The 25,881-nt window shown below is 32.5% G+C and overlaps 5 protein-coding genes across 5 annotated transcripts; 1 reads left to right on the forward strand and 4 right to left on the reverse strand.

Moving 5' to 3' along the window:
• Positions 1–1,966: 1,966 nt before the first annotated feature.
• Positions 1,967–2,368, reverse strand: LOC147919747 (uncharacterized). The gene has a single exon (XM_087504091.1). It carries the CDS (start codon positions 2,366–2,368, stop codon positions 1,967–1,969), a length of 402 nt encoding a protein of 133 aa, XP_087360217.1.
• A 2,059-nt stretch (positions 2,369–4,427) lies between these two features.
• LOC147919748 (inhibitor of trypsin and hageman factor-like) lies at positions 4,428–5,468 on the reverse strand. Its single transcript, XM_087506609.1, has 2 exons — positions 5,334–5,468; positions 4,428–4,780 (listed from the first exon to the last, which is right to left on the reverse strand). The coding sequence occupies exons 1-2, from the start codon at positions 5,413–5,415 to the stop codon at positions 4,572–4,574; spliced, it is 291 nt and encodes a 96-aa protein (XP_087362735.1). The 5' UTR covers positions 5,416–5,468; the 3' UTR covers positions 4,428–4,571.
• Positions 5,469–8,886: 3,418 nt separating this feature from the next.
• Positions 8,887–9,264, reverse strand: LOC147919749 (uncharacterized). The gene is made up of 2 exons (XM_087504092.1): positions 9,043–9,264; positions 8,887–8,967 (listed from the first exon to the last, which is right to left on the reverse strand). The coding sequence occupies exons 1-2, from the start codon at positions 9,262–9,264 to the stop codon at positions 8,887–8,889; spliced, it is 303 nt and encodes a 100-aa protein (XP_087360218.1).
• An 8,029-nt stretch (positions 9,265–17,293) lies between these two features.
• LOC147919750 (pectin acetylesterase 11) lies at positions 17,294–21,341 on the forward strand. The gene is made up of 13 exons (XM_087504817.1): positions 17,294–17,577; positions 18,757–18,869; positions 19,181–19,263; positions 19,367–19,496; positions 19,602–19,681; positions 19,770–19,856; positions 19,953–20,077; positions 20,183–20,243; positions 20,332–20,385; positions 20,489–20,566; positions 20,661–20,766; positions 20,861–21,006; positions 21,112–21,341. The coding sequence occupies exons 2-13, from the start codon at positions 18,758–18,760 to the stop codon at positions 21,223–21,225; spliced, it is 1,176 nt and encodes a 391-aa protein (XP_087360943.1). The 5' UTR covers positions 17,294–17,577; position 18,757; the 3' UTR covers positions 21,226–21,341.
• A 186-nt stretch (positions 21,342–21,527) lies between these two features.
• LOC147919751 (uncharacterized) lies at positions 21,528–24,395 on the reverse strand. The gene is made up of 6 exons (XM_087504816.1): positions 23,631–24,395; positions 22,627–23,550; positions 22,346–22,543; positions 22,099–22,247; positions 21,884–21,994; positions 21,528–21,811 (listed from the first exon to the last, which is right to left on the reverse strand). Exons 1-6 carry the CDS (start codon positions 23,838–23,840, stop codon positions 21,751–21,753), a joined length of 1,653 nt encoding a protein of 550 aa, XP_087360942.1. The 5' UTR covers positions 23,841–24,395; the 3' UTR covers positions 21,528–21,750.
• Between the last annotated feature and the right edge of the window lie 1,486 nt (positions 24,396–25,881).

Consider the following 25,881-nt stretch of genomic DNA (forward strand, 5'->3'; position numbering starts at 1 on the left):
TATAAATATGTAGATATAGTGTTTTTACAGAAATCTTAAAATTTAGAAAATCCAGTCAAATAAAAATGAAAACAAGTAATAAAATTATACTAATAGCTGAGATATATAGGGATCTAATGACCAGTTAAAATTTATAAAATCCAGTGATATAATACCATAACTTCCCCCTCATGAAACAATTTTGTAATTTTATTTCTCCATCAATTACGGACACATATATTACTTAAAAAACTAATAATATCCAAATTAATAGAATTCTCTTTAATAAAATATCTTATGGTATCTCCTATATAAAATACTCACACTTTCTATCCCATTTTATTATTTGCCCTTCTCTTACTATATTATTTACATTAAATTGTCATTAGTATAACTAAGGAATATTTCATTCAATTATTGAAGGAAATCTATACTATTAATTGGGGAATACATTTAAGGGTTAAAAAAATCATATCAAATATCCATATTGCCAAACTGATCCATTTATATTAAGAAGAAAAAAAAAATAAACAACAGATTTAGTATATTTTAGAGAATCGTTCAAATTAGTTCCATAGTAATCAGGTTATGAGAATTTTGTGTGGATATATTCTTATATGACAAAATACGGGACGAGAATTTTGGGAACAAGAATTCAAACAGAATATATACGGACATACTCATATGAATTACGAGAAATGAGATTTTTTCGAGTCAAAAAAAAAACTAAACGTTGCAATAAGACATATTAGACGGGTTTGATCGCTTGACAATTATATTTTTTTAAAAATAATACAAAAATAACTCCACACGTACGTGCGGGTCCGAACCTAGTAACTACTTAAAGTGACAACAAAAGAAAAGTAAGAGTAAAAGAGAAATAATCGATTCAAAAAGAATATATCTTCCACCAATTTTTGTTTCTACTCCAAATCAAATACAAAGATCAAAATTGTCCAAAAAAATAAGCCACATATGCAAAACACACCCAAAAGTACACATTCCATCTAAAGTAGGTGTAAGGGCATCTCCAATCCACCTCTATATATGCTTTTTAACTCTATTTTAGAGTAAAATCTACTCCAACCCATCTCTATTTCTACCTCTATAATAGAGATCTCTATTTTTTTCTTCTATATATAGAGGAACTCTATTTTTTCCTCTATTATAGAGTTGAACTTTTTTATTTATGAAATGGTCCTTGAACTTTTAATACTTCTATATTTATGATCAAAATAAATAAAATATATATTTAAATAGTTTAATCATAATTTAATGAAGTGGAGGTTAAAAAAATCTACTATGTTTTATTATTTTATATGATGCAATGTATTTATTTTAATAAATGTGATATTTAAATAATATTTATAAATGTTAAAACTTTACATAGTATCATAATTTTATGAAAGTTTCACAAATACTAAAATAAATGGGTTAGTTTGCAATTTTTATAAGTAAAAGGTGTATTAATAGTAAAATTTAAAAAAAGAATCTCTACAGAATATTCTTTTTAGAGGAAAAAAAAAAAAGTTTCATTGGAGCAAAAGTCACCTCTATTATAGAGTTCCTCTAATTTAGAGGTAAAAATAGTGAAAACTATTGGAGATGGTCTAAGTGTAAGAACTTTGACCCAAAGTGGGTGTAAGTGCAATTAACCCAAAATATTTTGACATCATATAGTATCAAAATTAATTACATACAAGCATAATAATAGCATATACCTAATCAACCATTCTGAAATATTTAAATTAAATAACTTTCAATATTTTTTTCTACTAACTCACACAAAACCCTCAAAAATTTCTTAAAGCATTATAAATACTTTGTTAACGCTCCAACTAGCCATTACGGTAAAAAACACAAAAAGGAAAAAAAGAACATATTTTGTCATTGATGTCATTTCTCAAGTTTTGCTTATGAGGTGAAACCGTGATATATATGTCATTCTTTTTTTTTTTTTTTTTTTTTTTGTCAACAAAAGATTAGCTCAGATGAGCCAATGCGGAGGGAAATTGTTTACATACAGAACATTATGCGGAGATGTGCGCGCACAGCGTGCCAAGAAATCCGCTTTTACATTTGCAGTCCTAGGAATAAAAGATAAGGAAAAAGAAGAAAATTCCTCCCTGTCCATCGTGATGTCCTCAAGATAAGTGGAGAACGCCGGCCAGTCTTTTGGCGAAGACACCATCTTCACCAAGTCAGCGCAGTCTGAGTAAAACGCCACGTCATGGTAATCATGTCCGATCATGCAGCGCATTGCCCAAATGAAAGCTTCGACTTCAGCGTGTAGGGGGGAGAGACTCCTTCGAAAGTTAGTAGCTCCCGTACTTGGCATCGGATCCTGCGGCTTGGTACAAACCCAGCCAGCTCCTGCAAAATATGTCATTCTTGATATATATGTCATTCTTCGTTTGATAAATCATGTGGCAGTTTTTTTTCTTTTAATTTCAATCTTGACTCTAGAGCATTAACTATAATTGCTTTTGTGGGTTTTAAGGTATTTGCATTTGTTGTGTGAACTTTTGTATCTTTATATACTCAAGTATTGGAAGCTTTTGTAATCTTCGGTGTGAGTCCAAACTGATCCATCAACTGATTTGTGAATCGCAGGTGGATTATTTACTTGGAGACAAAACAACCCGTTAAAGTCATACATAGTTGATTACTATTTAGGATCTACTAACATGGAGACAATCATGCATTTGGAATAGAGAACCGACAAATATTTGTTATATTTTGTGTTTATAGAAATTGTATAAAGGTTTTTCTTCTTTATAAATTAAATATATTCTATTATAGTTTAATAATGTTACGGACATATAGATATATTAAAAATACAAAAACTTTTTTTTATTTAAAATCTAAATATATTTACAAATACAGATGTAATTTTTAATATAGTTATTTTAGCAAATTTGATTTTAATCATAGTTCATTGTATTTTTTGAGAGTACACTTATTTATTGTTCTTTTAAAGTCAACCCATATAATTTTATTAACAAGTACTGTTAATTATTGTAAAAACACTAAAATATATATATAACAGTGTAACATTGATTACAAAACAAAGAAATTTACTATGGAATAAATTTTTCAAATACAACAACATATATATAATATTGTAATATTTATATTAACTAACTAAAAAACATGATTATATTAGTATACTAACCTATTTAAATAATTTATGAAAACGAATAGTCCCGTGGTATACCACGAAGTAAATCCTTATAATTTGTTAATAATAGATTAATATGAAACAAATATTGGGCTGGTTTTAATTAAGTAATTAGAAAAAAATTACTGCAACAATTAAGGTTTTTAAAAATTATTAAACAGTTAGAGTAAACAAACATATATATATATATATATATATATTTTTATATCGCTTTTTTCTGTTAGTCTCTTTGCCTCTTTTCTGACAGAACTCAGTAAACAAAGTTTTCTTTCAACGTGTCTCTCACTAATCCAATTCTCTATATTAAAGTAAAATTATTCAAGTTTTCAACTTTTTAATACTATTTATTCTGTTTTCCTAAATAATTTCATCCAAATTATTTTTACATTTGTAAGAAATTGTTGTTGCTTGGAGAAAATTGGTTAGAAAGTTGATTTTGAAAATTTAGTTAACAAATTTCTGGAAAAAAAAAGAAAGAAAAATATTTAAAACTAATTTTTTGTTGGTTTGTTTAGTTATATTGTTTTTATTTTCGTTCAACAACAATGGTGTTTAATTTTGCACACAACTTTTTGTATTGAATTGGAGCATTTTTTTGAAGTGGCATATCATATATTTTCGTCTTGACACGGCTCTGATTCCAAACAGCGAAATGCAGACATTCGCGTGATTGCCTCAGCTTTCATATTATTCGTATTGTCATTGCCACGAAAAAAATCATATCCTAAGAGAGTCATCACACCTCATATCAGTGGTAGCATAGTTTCTAACTTTCTAATAATAACAAAAAAAAAAGTTGGAGAAAGAAACTTTTCAGAAGAAAAAAAAACCTATAAAAGTAACCATTTAAAACATGTTAATATATCTTTCAACTCAAGAAATTTTTGTAAGCTTTCCATTTGATTAAAATAACCATAATATATCTTTCATTGTATATATCTTTACTATTAACTGAAAAGCCACTTTATAAAATATGACATTGTTTTGTAAGAAATTAATCAAATCACATCACATTACTATTAGTTTTAAGACCATTTATCTGGAGGTCTGGACAAGATTTTCTATTAAAAAAAAAATCTTATACGGAAATCTAATTTAACAAATTATTTATGCTAGATAAGAGGCATATTCAATATATTTTATTTTATTAAGAGTAAAAGTATATGCATTTATTTTTTAAAAATTAACAATATGGTTTCAACATAACATTTAAATTGTTGAAGATCTTATAGCGTATAGAATATATATAACCCTTAATGAGACAAGATTTTATAAATATTAGCTCTTAATTAAATTTCATTTTATTATTCATGAGAACAGCTGAAGGAAGTATAACATACTTCAAAAATTATTGAAGCTCAAGATGAAAAACTTGAGTTATGAAAAGAACAACAACAAAATAGTAGTAGACTCATCCAACGATTGGACGGTTTAGGACAGGACCATTGGGACAATCGTCGGCTGGAACATAGAGAACGACACGGTTGCAACAATTGATGGATGGTAGATAAACACCTTCAGGGTATATGAAAGCTGTCACACGTGGATTGTCATTTTCTATCGTTGCCTTTGCTTGAAGTCCACTCACTCCTTTTAGCTCTGGCCACTCCACTTTCAATCCTACACACATGCACACCAACTACAAATGTTTAGTCGTTGGTATTAATATTATACATGGTTAATGGTTTTCAAGTTTTCAAAAAAAAACAAATGTTTGGTCAATTAGGGTTTTTTTAATTAGGTTTCGGATTGAAAATTTTTAACTTTTTTTTTTTGAATAGTCCACCGTAGTTTCGATCAAAACAAGTTAATTGATGTCGGTTTTTGTGGAATCCAATCCAAAGGAAAAAGTAGAATTGTAAATTAATTTAGAAAAAGTAACAAGGATGTACTTAATCAAATCTATTTTTTTCAAATATAAATCGGAACATTATTGAAACTCATGAATTACACTCGGTTTCATCTTTAGTTCTTCTTTTTTTCTCTCTTTTTTCTGAAATGACTCATCAATTGAAACACGATTTAGTATGGTTGACAGCTTGACATACAAACTTGGTATTCAATTGAAAAAAGAAAAATAGCAAAATCAAACTCGAGTTAATTTGAACACGATTCACAACTCAATCCACGTTATGATATGTAGAAAACTAAAAACGTAATAGATGAACATTACCTGGGAATTGAGATTGGCATCCACTGCCTGAGCAGTTACATAACTCACACCTAGGACCAAGGATCGGACAACTGTTTGACATTGTGTGTGTTTCTCTTTCGTCAGATGTTACTTAACAAGAAGATTGATAATCTTTCAAATGGTATTATATATCTCCATGTTACGTATTGATCAACATATATATATATATAGCAAATATATGTTGCCTTGTGAGCCTAATCATTACAAAACTATACGTTGTGCGATAAGGAAAGCTTTATTTGAGTATATCTTAAGTCTAAAGTTACAAATATTGTTTTGATTATTTTTAGACAAAATTCAAAATTGACGTTTTATAATAAATGTTTTTTATGGAGTAGTCAAACTTTAATTTTCATATATTGAAATCGTATATTTCTTTTTTTTTTGTCAACAAACAAACGCTTTATATAATTAATTCATCATACGAGAAAAGGCCAAAATATATTTATATTTACCGTTAGTCTCTGGTATTAAATATTTTCTTTCATTAATGGATAACAAAGTGATCTTCATAAAACATAAAAACAGTATACAAATTTAATATTGAGCTGAGAAGGCTCTTTGACTAATCCCTAACCACTTTATTACGTAGTAGGTTATCGAGAGATTCAAGAGGATTTCATGACCGGAATGAAAAAACTGTAATATATAAATTTTTATAAATGGAAACGACAATTCATAAGTTAAGGTCAAAGCTAAAGATAGTCTCAACATAAAATGTATTTTAAAGTTTGATAGCTTAAACAACAATAGACTAATAATTATCAATAAGCAACTCATTTTCTAACATACGTAAATATAACATCAACGTTTTAGTAGTATTTATGAAAACTATACTCCTTCTGTTTCATAATATAAAATGTTTTAGACAAGTATTTTTGTTTTACAATACAAAATGTTTTCAAGTTTTTATGCAACTTTTAGAATATTTTCAGGTTTTATATTCTGCAGTCTTGTTTAGAATTAGTTAAATTTTTAAAAAGTTATCATTTCTTTATCTGCATGTTTAGGCTAAAACATCCAATATCTTGAAACAGAGGGAGTATAATTTTACTATGATCATCAATACTAGCAAACATTCTTTGAAAACACTTCAATCTTTTTTGAAAAATCTTATATATTTTTATGCAAACTATTTTTTGTTGAATCTTTACGCATCGCTATATACAAAAAATCAGGATGCTACTAGGGGTGTCAATCGGGCTGGTCCGGCCCGAAACCCGTAAAGCTCGCATATGTTTGAGCCCGGCCCGGCCCGGTCCGAAATATTTCCGAGCCTATATTTCAAAGTCCGAGCCGGGCCTTAACAGGGCTACAGGGCTTTTCGAGCTTTTCCGGACTTATGTTAAAGATCGAAAATTTAAACTTATAAGCCTTAAAGAGCAGTGTTTAAAGATGCATTATAAAACAAATCAATCAAAATTTTAATAACTTATCTATATTTATTACAACCAACTTAATTTACAAGAAAAAGTTTAAAACTAAATAAAATTTTAATACTTTAACCAAATAAACAATATATAATTCATATAAAATATCGAGAGAAAAATTTTAAAAATATTAAATAAGGTTATTAGGAAAATATGAAAACTATGATTAGAGTTTAAAACTTTATTTACAATAAATCATTAATCAAATATTGCAATCAAACAAAAACGTTAACACAAAAGTACAAATATATTTGTTAAAGGGCTTTTCGGACTGGCCCGAGACTAGTCGGGCTAAGCCTAAAATACCCTATAGCCCAAACAGGCTGAGCCCGAAAGGCTTGATTTTTTCTGGACATATATATTTAAGCTCGAGCCCTGTGTTTTTTAAGGCTGGGTCGGGCTGGCCCGCGAGCTTTGGCCCATATTGACATGCCTAGATGCTACTGATATATATGTTTTTCTATATAATACAAAGTTTCTATTTTTTCGTATTTTCTCAAGAATACACAAAACAAGTTGTAATTATAATTTAAAGTGTAGTGTTGTGCCGGATGTAGAGAACATGATTGGAATTTGTGCCATCATGCTCCTTCAAACAAGTTATAGACGTCAAAACGTATGGTTGGCCTTACATCTTGTTGGTGTTTCAATTACTTGGCATAAATTAGTTTGGGTTAAGGATGGTGTGCCAAAACAGCAGGTGTGGCTTGTGTGAGACAATGGAGGAGACAAGAGATCATTTATTCTTCTCTTGTCCACGCTGCTAGCGTTTGGAAGGACTTAGCCTTACCTCTTCTCACCATCCACTTTTCAACAGAGTGGAATCAATTGATTGTGCTTCTAACATATCACTCAATCCCCAGCCTGCATCTATTTCTGTTCTGGTATGTTTTCCAATCCACCTTATATCATATATGGCGGGAGAGAAATGGCAGGCGACATGCTGAGCCCCAGTCTCCGCCAGCTTTACTTATTAAACACTTTGACAAGAATGTTCGAAACCGGCTGAGCTCTATCCTGGACATGGGGGACCAACGCTATGCCAGTGGCTTACAGTTGTGGTTTCCTCTTGCGAGGGCTCAACACTCTGTGCAGCCTGAAATATCCATGTTGGCTACCTGATTTAGCTTGTTTCAGAACATGTGAGTTTTCTTTACACTCCAAGGCTCCCTTTAGCCATTTGTAGGTGGTATCCTTCTTAGTTTTTTGTTATAGCATGTATAAGTTATATTTGCTGTTTTTTGTTGTTTTTGGGTTTGCGACCGGCTTCGGTTTTTAAGCCTTCTAAGAATAAAAAAATTTATATATAATAGAAACTTCTAAAAAATAGTTGTAGATTTGTACTATGTAATAATATAAATTTTGGATTATTGTGACAATCAAAAATATCATTAAACTTGGTTTAAGACTACAATATATATGATATGTTGAAAAATAACCATGCAATTCAACAATATGATGTTTTAATGTACTCATACATAAAAAAAAAATTGTTAATCGTGCGTTCTCATAATTTTGATATGCAAATTTCTTGCCTTTTGTTCATCTTTTTAACTGATTTAAAATTATTTTCATTTATGTGTTCGCTTTAGTTTTTTACTTAACCGATTTTACCATTACCATTATGATTATTTTATTTTTTATAGATTTATTATAAAAATATTACATCAATCTCTTACAAAAATTTACTTAACCAATCTTACTATCATCATTATGATTATACTTTTATAGATTTTTTATTTAACTCTTGAAATATTAATATAAATGAAACAATCGATGTTGCAAGAACAACCAAAAATTGGAAACATAACAAAAATAAGAGCTTAACCCAAAAGACAGAGCCCTCTACACTCTTTTATAGATTTATTATTTAAAAAAATTACATCAGTTTCTTACAAAAATTTACTTAACCAATCTTACCATCGTCATTATGATTATGTTAATTTTTATAGATTTATTATTTAAAAAAATTACATCAGTCTCTTACAAAAATATGAAATTGTACAGTTAATAAATGAATTAGAAAAATAGGTATGCTAGTTTGTTTGTCAATTGTCACTTTTTTTTTTTTTGGCTCAACAACAACTTGTCCATTCACCAATTCATGTTACACTTGGTTTATCCACCATTAGAAAATGCTTGATCCATAATGGCTCTACAGAGTATAACTTAGGATCATAATCCTAAAAGGAAAGAGACTCATTTGCTACCCTATCAGCCACACCATTACAAATTCTTGGAGAATATATAAGTTTTACCTCTAAGAATCTTGGAAGCAATTCTTTGATCTCTTGAAGTGTAGGAGCATAAGTTGGCCAACTTTCTTCATTGTTCAACATGTTAACCACCGTCAAAGAGTCAGACTCGAAAATGATTCGATCATAATTTAATCTAGACATCATTGATATATCCATCCTCATTGCTTCTAGTTCCACTTCTATGACTGACTTTGCCCTTCTAACCGCTTGTGCTCCCAGCATTTCCAAGGAATAATCTTGTCTAGGCCATCAGTCTGGGGATGTTGTTTCGCTATGTTTAGGACATGATACATATTTGCATAGAAGGAATCAACCCAATTTCCACCTGGAGGAGCAGGGATAGGAGAGAGGGCCCAAACCTGTCGGGCATAAGTACATTGAAAGAGAAGATGGTTAATGGATTCTTCCTTATTGGGGCATCGAGAACAGCCATCCTCCTTAGCCAGATGCCTATACGACAGGTTCTTTGCAACCAAGATGCAGTTAGTCAGACATTTCCATAGGAAATGCTGAATTTTGGGGCTCGCTTCTGTTTTCCACACTTGGTGAATCAAAGGATGCAGACTTGGTTGAGTAACCTCCTGAGGACGATTTCGAGTTTGTATGATTTGGGTAAAAACCCAATACCCAGATTTCACCGAATAATGTCATGTTCGAGTGTAGTCCCAAGTGTAGCCATCAGCTTTATGCCTACCTCCTAGTCGAAGGTCCTCCATCAAACTTCTATCCTCTTCCGAAAAAACTAAGTTCATAATATCTCTCCTCCACTCTTTTTTTGACTCTAGTAATAGATCACTCACTTTAGAAAGTGAGGATACCACATCATAAAAGTGTGAGGGAAGCTGATTGACTCTCATGACACCTCGAGCTGGTTTGGAATGTAGCCACTGATCACGCCAAATATCAACTGTTTCACCATCCCCAATGACCATTCTTGCCCCCTGCTTGATTAATTCTTGAGCTTCATGAATGCTCCGCCAAGCAAATGAGGGTCGGTATCCTAATTTCGCCTGGAGTGGATTGGACTTGCGGAAATATCTACTCTTGAAGATCCTCGCCATTAAGGTGTGTGGTTGTGTTAACATCCTCCAGAGTTGTTTGCCTAGCAAAGCAATATTGAAAGCTTCAATATCCTTAAAGCCTAATCCACCCTCTTGCTTCGGTTTACTTAGTTGGTCCCACGACTTCCAGTGCATTCCTTTAGAATCCTGACTATTTTTCCACCAGAAATCAGCCATGATCGATGTCATATGTTGGCAGATTGTCTTTGGAAGTTTAAAACAAGCCATCGTGTGGGTTGGTAGAGCCATGGCTACCGCCTTGAGGAGGATCTCTTTCCCTCCAGGGGATAGGAAGTTGTGATGCCATCCTGATACTTTTTGGCTGAGCCTCTCCTTGAGGTAATTCAGACTGTGAACTTTTGAGCTTCCAAAAGCCTCAGGCAATCCTAAATAGAAACCATCCCCTCCTTCCTCAAAAATCCCAGTCAAGTTCTTAATGGTCACTCTACGATCCATGGGAATTTGTTTCCCAAAATATAAGCTTGACTTTTGATAGTTGATCCTCTGACCTAAGGCAATGCTATATTCCTCCAAAATGATGATCAAGTGTTGTATCTCCTCATCTTTTTCTTGGCAGTAGAATATGCTGTCGTCAGTAAACAAAAGATGGGACACTGGTGGAGCTCCTCTAGCAACCTTCAAGCCTGTAATCTTGCCTTCATGCTCTGCTTGCTTTAGCATTCTCACCAACATTTCAGAGCACAAAACGAAGAGGTAAGGAGATAATGGATCACCTTGTCTTATGCCTCTCGTTGGGATAATTTCACCAAAAGGAGTGCCATTGATCAGAACTTGGTACTGAACCGACCCTACACAGCTCATGATTAAGCCTATCCAATGATCTGAGAAGCCCAGCAGCTTCAATGAGTCTTGTAAGAATGCCCATTCGACCCTGTCAAACGCCTTAGAGATATCCGTCTTCATGGCAAGGAACTCCTCTGAGCACTTGTTGTTCGAGTTGAGTGCGTGGATAAGCTCATGGGCGACAAGAATATTGTCTGAGATGAGTCGACCTTGGATAAATGCTGCTTGAGTGTCCGACACCACCACTGGCAATACTTTCTTAAGACGGTTGGCCATGACCTATGCGATGATTTTGTAAATGACATTGCTTAGACTTATCGGCCTATAATCAGCCAACTTCACCGACTTATGTCTCTTTGGGATCAGACATATATTGGTTTTATTCATTTCTTTCTCCATCATGCCTGTCCTAAAGAAATCCTGAACCATAGATGTGAGCTGTTCACCCAATACATCCCAATGTTGTTGGTAAAAGTGCCCTGTCATTCCATCAGGTCATGGGCACTTACTAGGGTTGATCTGGAAGACTGCTCTTCTTACTTCCTCAATAGAGACTGGCTTCAAAAGTTGGTCATTCTGAGCCTGTGAAATTTGGTTGCCTGAGCCTATTTTATCTCCAATTTTGTGGCCAACATCCTCCAAGGTGAAGAGGAGTTTGAAGTAGTTCTCCGCAACTCTCCCAAGATCCTTATCATTGTACCATTCATGTCCTTCCTCATCGATCAGTTTTTGGATTCTATTCTGAGCCCGTCTGTTCTTTGTCGCTGCATGAAAGAACTTGGTGTTCTTATCCCCATTATTGAGCCATGTCAATCTACTTTTATCCTTCCATAACTGTTCCTCCTTGTGGTATTCCAAATTCAGCTCATTCTTTCAACTGAGAATCTCATCCCTTCTTAATGGATTTTGCCGAGTAGCTAGATCAATGCGATTATAGAGGTCTTGAATTCTCTTAGTAGAGTTTGGTTGATTATCTCTTTTCCAGCGTGAAATACACCTTCGACACTCTGCTATTTTCTCCATCATTAGTCTCGCAATTGTACTCGCCATGTCCTTCCAGAAATTTGCTAATAGATCATTGAAACCCTCCCTCGAACACCATCTATGATCATATTTAAACCCAGCTCTTTTCTTCCATTGTTCCCCCATCAAACATGTGATCAAAGGGCTGTGATCTGAGCTAGCTTTCTGGAGATAAACCACCTGAGCTTGAGGGAACAATTCCATCCAGAGTTGATTGGCAACTGTTCTATCCAACCTACACTGCACCAGCTCATCGTTCCTATTGCCAAACCAAGAATATTGATATCCGGAGTGTTTAATCTCCCACATACCACAAGCCGACAGCATCCTTCTGAAATCTTCACAAGAAGCATCCTTCCTGAGTGGCCCTCCTAACTTCTCTGAAGGATCAACCAGTTCGTTAAAATCCCTCGTCAATATCCATGGCCCTCTACGACTTGTTCCAATCCGGGAAAGTCTCTCCCAAAGATCTCCTCTTTCACTTTGGACCGGTTCTCCATAAATACAAGTCAGATGGAAATCTTTACCTTGCCATGAGACTAGAGTGTCTATCATTCTTTTGTCTGACTGTTGATGTGGAAATCTTTACCTTCCACATCAAAACCAGACCTCCACTTTTCCCTATCGGCTCAACCGTATGCAAATCAGAATAGCCAAAGTGATTAACAACGTTCTCTAAGTATCCTCTCTAGTTTTTGGTCTCACAGAGGAATATTACCTCGGGAAAGTACCGACCTCGTATTTCCCTTAGGTGTCGAACTGTAGGGGTATTCCCCACCCCCTGACAGTTCCAGCTCAATATCCTCATATGGACTTCGAAAGGTTGGAATTAACCATCAACCCTTCTTTCAATGTTGCTCCAAGCTTACCAACTGGAGTCTTTGCTGCTATAGAAGCAGAATGATTCACAAAGTGAGCTGCTCCCTGAGCAGAATGATCATAGACTGGAGTGCCTTTCATTGGACTAGAACTAGAGGCATGAGACCCCAATCTTTCGAAAACCGACAATGGAAGTAGCTTTGAGACCGTGGGAGAATCACCTGCATTGCCTAATCTCTCGAAGACAGTCAATTGTCACTTTGTCACCTGGAAGTAAAGGTTGACGGGCATCGTCCCAAAAAATCGACGATGATTTAACAAGAATAGAAATCCGCAAAAAGATCTCCAGCATTCATTGTCTTATTATATTTTTCTTTTACGTTAAAGTAAATTTTTTCTCTGACGTTAATTATTTTTCTTAAAAAACACATAAACCCATGATGATTTTCATTTTGTTGCCTTTTTTTCTTTGCACTAATAGATGATTTTTTAAATGATACTTCTTCCCTTTCAATATATAAAATATTTTAACTAAAAATATGTAGACTAAAAATGTTTTATTTTAAAAGGTTTAATTAATTATAAACAAGACTCGTAAAAATTTAATTTAAACGTTGTATAAAAACTTGAATTTTATACTTTAAAAAAAAAAAATTCTAAAATCCTATATTATATAACGGAAGCATATCCACTACTACTAGTCACAAAAGCTATATAATAAAATTACAGGAAAATCACATTCTAAACCTTCAAAGTGTTATAGAGTATCACTTTAAACCTTGAAATTTTTTCACTAACACTATAAACCTTTAAAATGATTTCACTAACACTTTAAACCTTAAAATTAACATTCCTGTTTGCACCGCCATAAAAGATGACGAAACAGTAATATCCGTCAATGTGAAATAGTGTTGGTTTGATTTAAATACTTGTTTAATTAATTTAATTTAATTATTTATTACGATTGATACAAAAAAAATTAAAAATATATCAAAGCAAAAAAATGAAGAATCAGAGGTAAGATTAAAATATTTGAAAAATGTAAAATTGAAGACGATAACATATTTAGAAGTTTATTGGTTTCCGATAAGAAGTCAATCGATTTGATTCAGAATCCAGTGAGATGCATTTATTAAAAGGATTAATAATGTGAAGAGTAACGTCGTAAATTTTTTGTCTATAATGAGGATGAACAAAAAATTATTTTTTATCTTTATATTTATTTATAAAAACTAAAACTGATTAACATTTAAATCAAACCAACATATTTTAACTATTTCACGTTGACGGATATTATTATTCCGTTATTTTAATGACGGTACCAAAATGAAAGTTGGTTTTAAGGTTTAAAGTGTTAGTAAAATCATTTTAAAGGTTTAAAGTGTTAGTAAAATTATTTTAAAGGTTTATAGTGTTAATAAAATTCTCTCGAGGTTTAAAGTGCTACCCAGTGATACTTTAAAGGTTTAAAACCTGATTTTTCCATAAAAATACTGATTGAAAAATAGAAAGAAAAAAAAAGATTACGAATTTAGGATAAATATTGAAAACTACTGCGTTTCTTTTGTTGACATAAATTTTTTGATAGATCGTAATTCTCTACTATACATTATATTTCTTATTTCATACAACTTCACAAAATAAAAATTCAAACCTCATTTTTTGTAGAATAAATGTAAAGTCGTTTTTGTAACCAAAAGAGAATGGTATTTTCAATTTTTAATAGAATTCTTTTTACTTAGAATATTTCCATGCTAATCATTCGCTACCTTAGTTAAAATCCGTTAAGATAGCTGAATTAAAAACATTGTTGTTTAGTTTAACAAACAAGGGACTACAAATTTTGAGAAATAATAATAACCTGTTGCAACTATATTGAAACTTATGTTGACAAGAATTAATTATGCATAATCATAAATTATGCATAATCATTTTTTGTCAGTAAAATACAATAAATGAATTTGAATATAAATGGTACACATAAATAACACAAAATATAGATAAGTATACATGTTCTGGTCCAACACATATTCTGATTATATAAATATAAACATCATGTGATATTATTATTCAAATAAATGTAACAAAGTCGTGATGACTCAAAAGTCAAAACCCATATGCTTTCTGTATCATTCATTCCTGGCTATATTATTAAAACGCGTTTTTGAGTCTTTTAGTGAAAAACAAACAATTTGAAATTGCAAATTGTGGGTAATAGAGATCTTCCGGGCCACTTCCTTATCCCATTTTCCTAGTCCCACGGCACGGACCCTACTCTCACTCTTACATCATTAGTAAATGAAGTTTCCAAAATTCATTTCCTTTTTATTAGTTAGATATACTAGTACATCAAAATTCATACTACGAACTATAATAGACCTATCACCTAGACATTATTCTATATGAGATATTTTTCTTCTTTTATTGCAGTAGTCTGCTAAAGTGATTATAATAAATACGAATATACCTATAAACATATAGGATCTAAATTGTACCATCAAAAATTATTCAGCAAAATTTAAACAATTTATTTTTATTTTTATTTTTATCATAAATTTGTCATCAAACAATTCATTATATCACCTACATATGAAACTGTTTATGACGTCTATCAAATGCTTTTACTAATAAACGAAATGAGAGTATTTATGATTCGAAATTTACTCTCTCTTTTAATTGGCTATGACATTATCATTATATATTTTTGATATAATCCTATTACACATAATGATCTAATTATCATATCTAATTACATGTAACATACAGTATATCATTAACACAACTCTAGTGAATAATATAATGTATACAACTCTATTGACTATTTTTTTAAGTATAATGTTATTTGTAATTAATTAATAATTTATTACAAAAAATGTTTTCAGTGAAAAATATTTGATTTCTTTTATTACCAAACATAAATATTAACTTCTGTCTGGAAAATCCATTATTAATAGAATAAAATAAGTTAATAATCGAGTTTCTAGTCATAATTTAGTATATTTTTAATTCCAAAACCGTGGACTAAAAAAAAAAGAATAAACTGTCCACCGCCAGTTCATTTCAATGATTATAGTTACAAAAAGCTATTCTATGATTTGACTTGGACCTTAATATCGACCAACTTGTTTTTAATAACATAACGAAGAGATCTAAATCCGTTTAGGTGAAAGTTTGAAATCTAATGATTCATTTAATCAAGTTACTGGAATACAATATGAAGACGAGTAAGACAAACAAAAAAGTCAGAATAATATAAGTAAATTACCATTAAATCATAAACTTTTGGCATTCCGCATTAACTTGGTTCGGTGCATTTGGAGGACCGACACGACACTACACGTGGCGAATTATTTCCCTTTTGCAGAAAGAAATTAAATGTAATGTAGTTTCAAATTTTAAATTTTGAAGATAAAATCATCTCAGCAGAACTGATATGGACGTTAGTACAACTACAAATGTACTACAATAGTTTGGTAGATTCCGTCCAGACGTTACATATATAAGTTTTTGATTTCGATATAGGTCATTTACTAGTGTATACCTTACCAAATAGTGCTACGTAGAAAATGACAGTCACGACGAGTTTCGTAACAAAGAAAATAATAATTCATGCTCAGTTTGTTTATCTTCGTATTTTTTGTTATATATTTTTGTTTTGGTTGGTTATCCACAAAACGGTAAAATGATAGGTTGGTAGAACAGTGAATAAGATAGTTACATGGTCTAGCAAGATTTTACTAGATATTCACGATTATTTGGATTTCGGTTATGATGTTTTGCCAATCTATAATCATGTGAAGAGCAAAATGGACAATGGTGGTTCAGTTAAATACTATAATCATTTATTTTCTGTTTAATGATATCATTTTTGCATCTTTTTGTAATATATAATTTATTAAGCAACAAAAAAATATCTTTTACGAAAAATAGTTCAATGTATACGAATATTCCGTGAAATTACTTGATTTAGAATGAAATAAATTTAATAAATGAGAGTTAAAAGAAAAAAATAAGAGCTCCTCATGACCCATCATCTTGTGTCAACCCAATTAATTAAAGAGCATATGATAATGAATTGATTTGTCGATGGAAGAAATGATATGGTTGATCCAACCAAAGATGTAGATGTAGGTGGTTGCATGTGTTTTTCGTCTCCATACGTGGTGGATTGATAGATTGTGATTTCTGATATAGAGAAAGGTCCATTGTCTTTTAGTATTCTACGGTATTACCGTATAATTAGTAATTACCATAGACGGATCTAACTATTTTTTAATAGATATTTCCAAAAAGATAATCTAAACAACAATTTACAATAAACCCCCAAACAGAAAAAAATATACATGCAATTTACAACATGTTGAAACCATTTTTAAAGTGCATTCATAATCTATATTTATATTAGTATGATCAAAAGTTAAATGTGGTAACTAGTAAAGTAGTAATGTTAATTAACTAAATATTTACAGGATTCTGAATAGTCAGTCATATTCAGGTCATATTACTACGTACGAACAACGAAGGTAGGTTTCTTGAGACTCTTTAACGCTGAATGTCTCGTGGCCTGGCGAATACACGAAAGAAACAAAAAAACTTTATATATTATTTAATGATAAAAGAAAAGAAATATGAAAAGTTTTTTTCTTTCAACGTGTGGTATTCTCTGTATCCATCTATATAACAGAGAAGACATCAATGGCTTTCTTTCAACTTCCAAAACCTTACTCTCGAAGACTCCTCTCTTTTTACACATTTTACATTCACCAAAAGAAATACCTTTTGTTTCCTCTACGTGAATAAGAAGAATCTGAGGAGCTAATTTCTCAAGGTAAAGCTTATTGTTTACAATAAAACTGAAGTTTCTATCAGAAGAATATATTTTTTACAGTCTTTCTATTTTCTTATTTTGGATAAGAAATTTGTCCATGTTGATCTACGAAGAACTAAGTTTTTTTTTTTTTATGTTGAGCTAAACTGAGATTTTCTTATTCAACCATACCTTTTTAGATATGTTTTCGAAACTGCTCCATGTTTGTTGAGGTTCTTACTTGTTAATTGTAAGTTAGTTTATGGGATTTAACCAAGTATTATGAAAACATTGAAGGTCGTCTTATCGTGATGCGAAAGATCTTGCAATTCATGGATTCTTGCAATTCATGGTTTCAATCCTATTTATTGTCAAATTTTTGGGTCCAAGAAGTGATTTAATTTTTTTATTTCTTTGTTCCAAATTTTTCGGCGGTCCAAATATCGTACTACAAAAATCTTTCAATTTTTGGTTGTAACCAAATTATATTAAATTTAAAATAATAGAAATGGCATTATGTTCATGATTCTCATTTTGCCCCTCCCGACGGCGACAATTGCGGTCATTTTAACTGTTTTTAAGTTTGGTCGAGAAGGGTATCTTCGAATACTCGTATATTTTAATTCGTTACAGGTTCATAAAGCTACCATCTAAATTGCATTCAATACAATGCAATCTAATAAGTAAATATAGGGACGAGAGATTATTAATTAAATATTGCAAGTAATCCTTTTAATAGATCGTGTCTTGAGCTTGACTAATAAAGTGATGATTTGTCCCAAAAAAAAAAAAAAATAGTAGTAATGATAAATTGAGGTAAACAGTGATACTACTACGTACCGGTACAGCTAACTACACACATGGACTGGTCATTTTTGTTCCCCGACTTTTTGGTCTCCCTATGAACCAATGGTGATATTTAAAGTTTCTTAATTCAATAAGTTATTATTTTGAGACACTGTCTTTGTGCATACAGAAACAACCAAAGTTAGCCTTATTTTAACACCATTTGTTGACGACTTTTCGTTTCTTTTTTTTTTTTTACTTAATTTCTGAACAAAAATAGATAGATTACAAATGTACGAATAAGATCCTATCACATCGCTTTATCTCAAGATTTTGCTAGAGGCCACCGCTCTACATTATTTGGGATTTCATTATTCTAACTATTTTTCACTTATTTATTTTATTTTGTTACAGAATGACGAAGCTCAAGCAATTGTGGTCAAGTTTTTTAGTGCTAGCCGTGGTGGTGATCGGAGCTAGAGCTGTGCCCATCACATATCTTGAATCCGCGGTGGCCAAAGGAGCTGGTAAGCAATAATATTCCGCTCGACCCAAAGTCACTGAAAACATTTTTCATTTTTATCCGAATAAAATACATTTTTAATTAAAAAAAAAAAAAAAAACAAAACTGTTTTTCATTTTTCTTTTCAAGATATAAAATTTTATAACCAGACATTTGTTTATTAGTAATTTGTTTCGGAGCGAAGTCATACCAAATTTAAGTAGCTGACTTATATAAAAAAAAAATCAATTTGGTAGATAAAACTATATTGTTATAACTAAATACTATGTTTCACAGAAGGGAAAAAAAAAAACTAATTACTCTTATCTTTTATAGTGTGTTTGGATGGTAGCGCACCAGCGTACCATTTCGATAAGGGATCTGGCTCAGGAGTGAACAATTGGATCGTTCATATGGAAGTTAGTTTACTATTATTTTTTTTCCTTTGATCATATATTATCCAAAACTATGTGTAAAATATAATGAAATATATTAAAATATATACATTTATGTGAATATTAGGGAGGAGGATGGTGCACTGATATAGCTACATGCGTGCAACGTAAAAGTACAATGAAGGGTTCTTCTAAGCTTATGAACAAAGACTTTGGTTTCTCTGGTATCTTGGGTGGCAAGCAAAGCACCAATCCAGGTTTATTACTCTTTTCTCTCTTACCATTTGGTTCAATGAATCAAATGGTTTGTTTTCTCATGTTAATAATGCAATGAGACTTAATTGGAGTTGGGTATTTTGTAGATTTTTACAATTGGAATAGAATCAAAGTTAGGTATTGCGATGGTTCATCTTTCACTGGCGATATTGAAGCTGTTGATCCGGTAATTCACTAGACCGTTACCTTACGGGAAAATTAGTCGAAGTTCCCATTTCCATAATTTGAAGACTTTGAATTTGAACATTTTTCAGGCGAACAAGCTGTTCTTCCGTGGTGCTAGGGTATGGCGTGCTGTGATCGATGATCTTATGGCTAAGGGAATGAGCAACGCTCAAAACGTATGAAAATATCATAACTTGAAAAATGTTTCCAGTTTAGTATGTGAATCTTTGGAGTTGTTGGAATTAATAATGTTTGGTGACATGAATTTTCAGGCAATACTTTCGGGTTGTTCAGCCGGAGCATTGGCTGCGATTTTACATTGCGACCAATTCAAGTCCATCCTCCCTAAAACAGCTAAGGTCAAATGTGTTTCTGATGCCGGTTACTTCATCCACGGGTAACATTCAATAATCTCTAAAGAGTCAAATATAAAATTGCATAATTCAAATAGCATACTAGAAAACAAAAAAATAACACCTTTATTAATCTTGTGGTGTAACAGTAAGGATATCAGTGGAGGATCTTACATCCAATCGTATTACGGCAAAGTTGTAGCAACCCACGTACGATATATCTCTCTTTTCCGACCATATTATTTTTCTATTAGAGGGGATGTATCCCATCGCGGCTAATCTTGATCACTATTTACAGGGATCTGCAAAGAGTCTGCCTGCTTCTTGCACCTCAACCATGAAGCCCGAATTGGTAAATCAGATCTACTGAAAATATACTTGATATAAGTCATTTTTCGTGTTTGCGCGTTATATCATATTAATAATTAACGCTGTGTTTAAATTTTTTTTTACAGTGTTTCTTCCCTCAATACGTTGCAAAGACCTTGCAAACACCACTTTTCGTCATCAATGCTGCCTTCGATTCTTGGCAGGTTAGATTTTGTTCTTGTTATTCTTTTTTTTTTCGCAGAAATATCGACCCGAGTGATAAAGAATTAATTTGGATTTGTATTTTTTTCTTGACAGATCAAGAACGTTTTGGCGCCAACCTCTGTTGATAAAAGCAAAGCGTGGAAGACTTGCAAGCTTGATCTCAAGAAGTGTACGGCCGCTCAGCTTCAAACTGTTCAAGGTATATTTTGCCTAACCGGAATTAATAAACAAATACTATCTGGTTTTAATGTCTTCTTGACTAAACCGATTGTTGGTTTTAAATGAAATTTCAGGATATAGAGACCAAGTGTTGGCTGCGTTGGCACCTGTTCGAGCAGCAACAACAAGCGGATTGTTCTTAGACTCATGCCATGCTCATTGCCAAGGTGGAAGTGCTGCCACTTGGTCCGGCGATAAAGGTCCCACTGTCGCCAATACGGTAATCATTTGATTCTCTTGTACAAAATAAATACTATTGAAGCATTGTAACTTGATAATTTATCTTCTATTTGTTCATTATTTTTTTTTGGATTTGTTGTTTCAGAAAATGGCTAAGGCAGTTGGAGATTGGTTCTACGAGAGGAGTACGTTTCAGAACATAGATTGTTCATCGCTGAATTGCAACCCTACTTGTCCTGCAGTATCTACTGAAGACTAGAATTTTATTATACTGATGTATAAAATTGAAAAAATTTATTCATCTTTGGAATATTGTTCTTGAAATTTAAAAATACAATTTGTATTACATTCGAATAAAAAGAATTATTTGCACTATAATACTTCGTACAATAATGTAAGCTAATTTTATATCATCAATCTTTTTTAAATGTCTTTGCAGTTTTTTAAAACTTTTTAGTAAAGAATCAATCTTACGAGTAAAGGGTTCAAGTGTTTGGGAACATATTAGCTTCTAGCTTGTAACCACATTGACAGAAATTACAATAGAAAAGCAAAAAAAGATGCTCATGAAACGTACAACATCATCAATGGATTTACTGAGTTTACATGTGTGGATCAATTTGGTTCATATGTTTACATGTTTCAAAAGTATGAATTTGTCTTTCCACTGTAAAGCTACAAACAACGAGCAAAACACAACATTTTTGATACAGCTGCAGACAAAAAAAACCCATGATTGTTCTTGGTCTCTAGTAGAATCAGAATTTAAGCATCATGTATGTTATCAATGTTGTTGAGATGATGGATCATGTCTACAAATATCTCCTCGACATAACGGACATACTCTGCATCACCGTAAATGCATCATCAGAATCATCTCGTACACCGAAAAAGCGAAAAGTTCACATTCATCATACCTGTGAATCTCCTTGAGCCATTTATCCACACAGGTTTTGTGGAATTCATGACGACAAGGAAGTGTCCTTATAGTGTCTGCTTCTTCATACTCCACAAGGCATATGTAACATCTAAAGATTCCAAAGCGATAAGACAAAACATGTTTAACCATTAGGTCTGCACTTTTGAGGACCACAATAGAAGAATAAAACTATGAGAATTTAGAAGGCATTACTGTGACGGATCCTCGCTTTGTGACTTAGTATAAAGTTTTGTCGGTAATAAATCCACAACGTCATTAGGTGCAGGAACAGATCCTATAGATGATACTGATGGTTGTTGAGAGGATAAGACAACAGATTGCTGATGAATTTCATCAAGTACCTAAAATGAAAATACACTTGAAACCCTTAGGATACAAGAGAATGAATGATAGAGTGGCAAAAAGCTGTTAATGGGGAACCCCAATGACATGTATTTACCTCGAAGAGCGCTTCAGCTAGCAATACTATCCTTGAGATGCTAGCTCTTGCATTTGTTTCATCGGTAGTTACTGGTGTGGTAGTACCGGCACGGCATGTGCAACGACCTGCTTGATCTTCACCTGATAAGACACAAGATCTATCATGATGACTTGTGACACTCTCAAACCGGCTTCCTAATCTTTGAAGAGCGCGAACCTGTGGAATCAGCTATATCGGTTAGTTTAGATCTTCAGTTGATCCAGACACATTAAGGAAGAGATAATTGACGAGTTTCAAACCTGCGATCTTATTCTCCTCCTCCTTTCAAGGAAATCTGATCTGTGTTCTAATAAACCTTGATACCTCCCTTCTCTCACAAGAGGAGCTGGTGTCTCGTGATCATGAAGGCCGAATAAGGTCCTTCGAATTGTAGAAGCAGAACGATTTAGTATAGACGTTGAAGTTACAGGAGTATCCTCTGCTGCTGCGGTTCCACCAGAGAAGAGATCAGTATCTTCGTCTCCCTGATGTGGAGAAGCACGGAATGTGAAATCAGAGAGTGAAGACCGGCGAAGAACTCTGTCACGGAGTCTTCCAACACTCAGAGTTCTGCTAAATCTAACATTCCGGTCAATGGAAGGTTCTCGAACAACATGTCTTCTATCAAGAAGACCAGCATAAGTAGTGTCCATACCATTAACTACTCCTGGAGACCGTAAGCTACCATCTTCCCCAAATCTCATGGCATCAATATCTCTACCTACATTGTCAATCACAGGAATCCTCGGAGACTCGACTCTATCAGTGAGCCTAACAGCAGATTCTGAAGGTGAAGTAACACCTCCTTCTCGACGATAAGAAGAAGATACAGGATAAGTAGTGTTGAAGGATCTTGAGCTTGAAGCTCTGCTAAGTCTAGAGCTTAAATTACCAGGAATGAATTTGAAATGCGAAAAGACACGACCTGGAGTAGAAGATTCTTGAATGGAACCACTAACATTTCTCATCTGTACATTGCTTACACTAGCTTCTTCTTCTACTTCTTCCTCTTCAACACCACAGTCATCATCAAGATCAAGCTCATCACAATGCCTTTCGTTTTCAGATATCTTCTCATCTTTCAATACTTTATCATAGCAATCTGAATCATCTCTTTGATTCCTTGATTCAATTCTACGCCGTGAAACACTTCCATGACTCTTCCTCATCCATCCATTACACACCTGAAGAAATCAAAGACTCATGAAATTGACCTAATTTCACAAAACAATCGAAATTGCATTAAAATAATCAAAAGCCAGACCTGGTCATCATTATTATCATCGTCACTGTCGTGAGAAGTAGAAGAAGAGGCAAGACAAGAAGAGTGAAGACCACAAAAAAGACTCTTTGATCTTCTCCTGCTTCCACCACCACCACTAGAAGACGACGGAGGAGGTTGAGCCACGTCGATATCATCATCTCCTCTCACCACAGACGAGCCTCGACATGATTTGCTCCGCCCAGATCCCATCTTCTTCTCAAAAAAAAAAGCAAACAACTTTATGCTAAAATCACATCATTGCCACAAGACCCACAAGTTTTTTTTTCCCAATCTTTGTTCTATCTAACCAACCCACACAATCGAAACCTCCAAGTCAAAATCAAAAAGATCGAAACTTTATACTCAGATCTTAACACTGAAACTCGAATTCGTCATTGACAATGCAGAATCAAAAGCCCTAATTATTGAATCCCAGATCTAAAATTCGATGGAGAAGGGGTAAGAAATTGCAAGAATACTCTCAAAATTAAATTAATGTAGGAACTAAGCTATGTCATATGTGTGGTGTCTTTTAATCAAAGAGAGATGCTTTGAACGAAAGGAAAGATTTTTTAGGTGATCGGAGTTATCGAAGAAGGAGACAAAGCACCTATCTGCGATAGAGAGAGAGACTTTTACGGGAAGAGTGTGTTTTTGATGTTCGAACGAGAGGGAACAATTAACCCAAAAACTCTTTTTTTTTTTTTTTTTTTTTCTCTTTACTTTTCTTTCTTTCTTTTCAAATTATTATAACAGTTTGAGTTCAAATTTTTTTAATCTATTTGCAATCATTAATAGGACTTCATTATGGACTATAATTGAATTTTATTTTGAAACGGTCAAAAACAAACAAACACACACACACTGTGAACCACTAAGGTAGAAACAAAAAAATGGTATTCGAAAAAAACAATTGTTGTAATATAATGGATTGACTAAATTGAACCAAATTTTGTAGTTTCTATAATTCTTCTATTTCATAATGTTATATGTTTTACATTTTTCTCACATCTTTAGGATTTTTTTTTTTCTTTCTTGCAATGTCATATGGACCCTATTTGTATAAATCATTAGTAATTTCATGTACTGTGTCTGACTGTATGTGACTCTGAAGTCTGAACTAATAATAGAGGACAACATGGAAGATGTTATGCAAATTTTGTATATAAAATGCAAAACATATCTCTTTCCACAACAATTTATTTTTCCAAAACGAGTTTGGTGTTCATGTTTTGGATTGTTTGTTTTGTTGTCTTTCGCATTTTTATATATGATCGATATCTACTTTTATGGTTTTGCATTTATCTAGACATGAAGTATCACATTGTCTACAATGTCACCGTATAATCGTATAGGAGTTCTCTTACTTTTAGTCAATGTTTAAGAAAGTGCTGTGGACGGTGACCCAACGCCTAGCGACTAGAACGTTTAATCGGAGTTTAGACTGTTTAAAATGGTTTAGGCATTTACAACTTAAAACAAAATATATTATATTATATATAAATTTATGTAAAAATATATGTTAAACAAACTAATAAATTATAAATTATAAACAAAAAGTTAAAATTGCTTATATTTAATTTAGATTAATAACATATGAATGTTGATAATTATGTACATGAATATAAAACTTGAAATTTTAAATATATATAGTCAAAAGTTAAATATATATATATATATATAATATTATATGATTTTAAGCGGTTTAGGCGGTCGTCTAGGCATCTGCTGAGCGCCTAGCGCCTACACAGCGCCTAAGCGGCCGCCTAGACTGCTTTCTTGACAGTTTGACATCTTTATAAGAAGATTTAATTATTAATGGTTGTCCTTATGCATTTCTGATAAATATTAGCACAAGAACTTCTTGAAAATAGATTTCCTTGTTAGGTTTGGTATGTATTTTATTAGTTTTTTCATCTTTGTATTCTTTAACCTTTTAGTATCTGTAGTTTTTTTTTTCTTTGGGTTTATAAACTCCAGAAAATTTTTGTCTCCGCCGACATAAATCTATATTATGAAAGTTGGTCACCATAGTTTGTGCTTTCATTTTCTACTACTTAATACAAGATATGATATTGACAGTAAAAATATAATTGTTCATATCTCCAAAAGATAACCCGCGCAGTGCGCGAGTACTCATCTAATTTGTATAATACAGTGATTATTAATAAACATTCAAATGACAAAAGAAAAATTAAAATCTAACCAAATCTTAAAAATATTAAATTTACCAAAATTAAATCGAATTTAC

The sequence above is a fragment of the Camelina sativa genome, chromosome 20 (genome assembly GCF_030686135.1).
Source record: "Camelina sativa cultivar CO46 ecotype springtype chromosome 20, ASM3068613v1".
In the NCBI taxonomy this organism is placed as follows: Eukaryota; Viridiplantae; Streptophyta; class Magnoliopsida; order Brassicales; family Brassicaceae; genus Camelina; species Camelina sativa.

Bases quoted from the DNA above. Each gene is read 5' to 3' on its own strand.
- LOC147919747 (XM_087504091.1), bottom strand. From the start codon at position 2,368: ATGACATATTTTGCAGGAGCTGGCTGGGTTTGTACCAAGCCGCAGGAT.
- LOC147919748 (XM_087506609.1), bottom strand. From the start codon at position 5,415: ATGTCAAACAGTTGTCCGATCCTTGGTCCTAGGTGTGAGTTATGTAAC. The intron at 4,781-5,333 runs GTAATGTTCATC...GCATGTGTGTAG, and splicing joins ATGCCAATCTCAATTCCCAG to GATTGAAAGTGGAGTGGCCA.
- LOC147919749 (XM_087504092.1), bottom strand. From the start codon at position 9,264: ATGCTGGGAGCACAAGCGGTTAGAAGGGCAAAGTCAGTCATAGAAGTG. The intron at 8,968-9,042 runs GTAAAACTTATA...CTTTCCTTTTAG, and splicing joins TGCTTCCAAGATTCTTAGAG to GATTATGATCCTAAGTTATA.
- LOC147919750 (XM_087504817.1), top strand. From the start codon at position 18,758: ATGACGAAGCTCAAGCAATTGTGGTCAAGTTTTTTAGTGCTAGCCGTG. The intron at 20,386-20,488 runs GTAAATCAGATC...TTTTTTTTACAG, and splicing joins CAACCATGAAGCCCGAATTG to TGTTTCTTCCCTCAATACGT. The intron at 20,767-20,860 runs GTATATTTTGCC...ATGAAATTTCAG, and splicing joins TCAGCTTCAAACTGTTCAAG to GATATAGAGACCAAGTGTTG.
- LOC147919751 (XM_087504816.1), bottom strand. From the start codon at position 23,840: ATGGGATCTGGGCGGAGCAAATCATGTCGAGGCTCGTCTGTGGTGAGA. The intron at 22,248-22,345 runs GTAAATACATGT...TTTTCATTTTAG, and splicing joins TAGCTGAAGCGCTCTTCGAG to GTACTTGATGAAATTCATCA. The intron at 21,995-22,098 runs GTAATGCCTTCT...TGGAATCTTTAG, and splicing joins CAAAGCGAGGATCCGTCACA to ATGTTACATATGCCTTGTGG.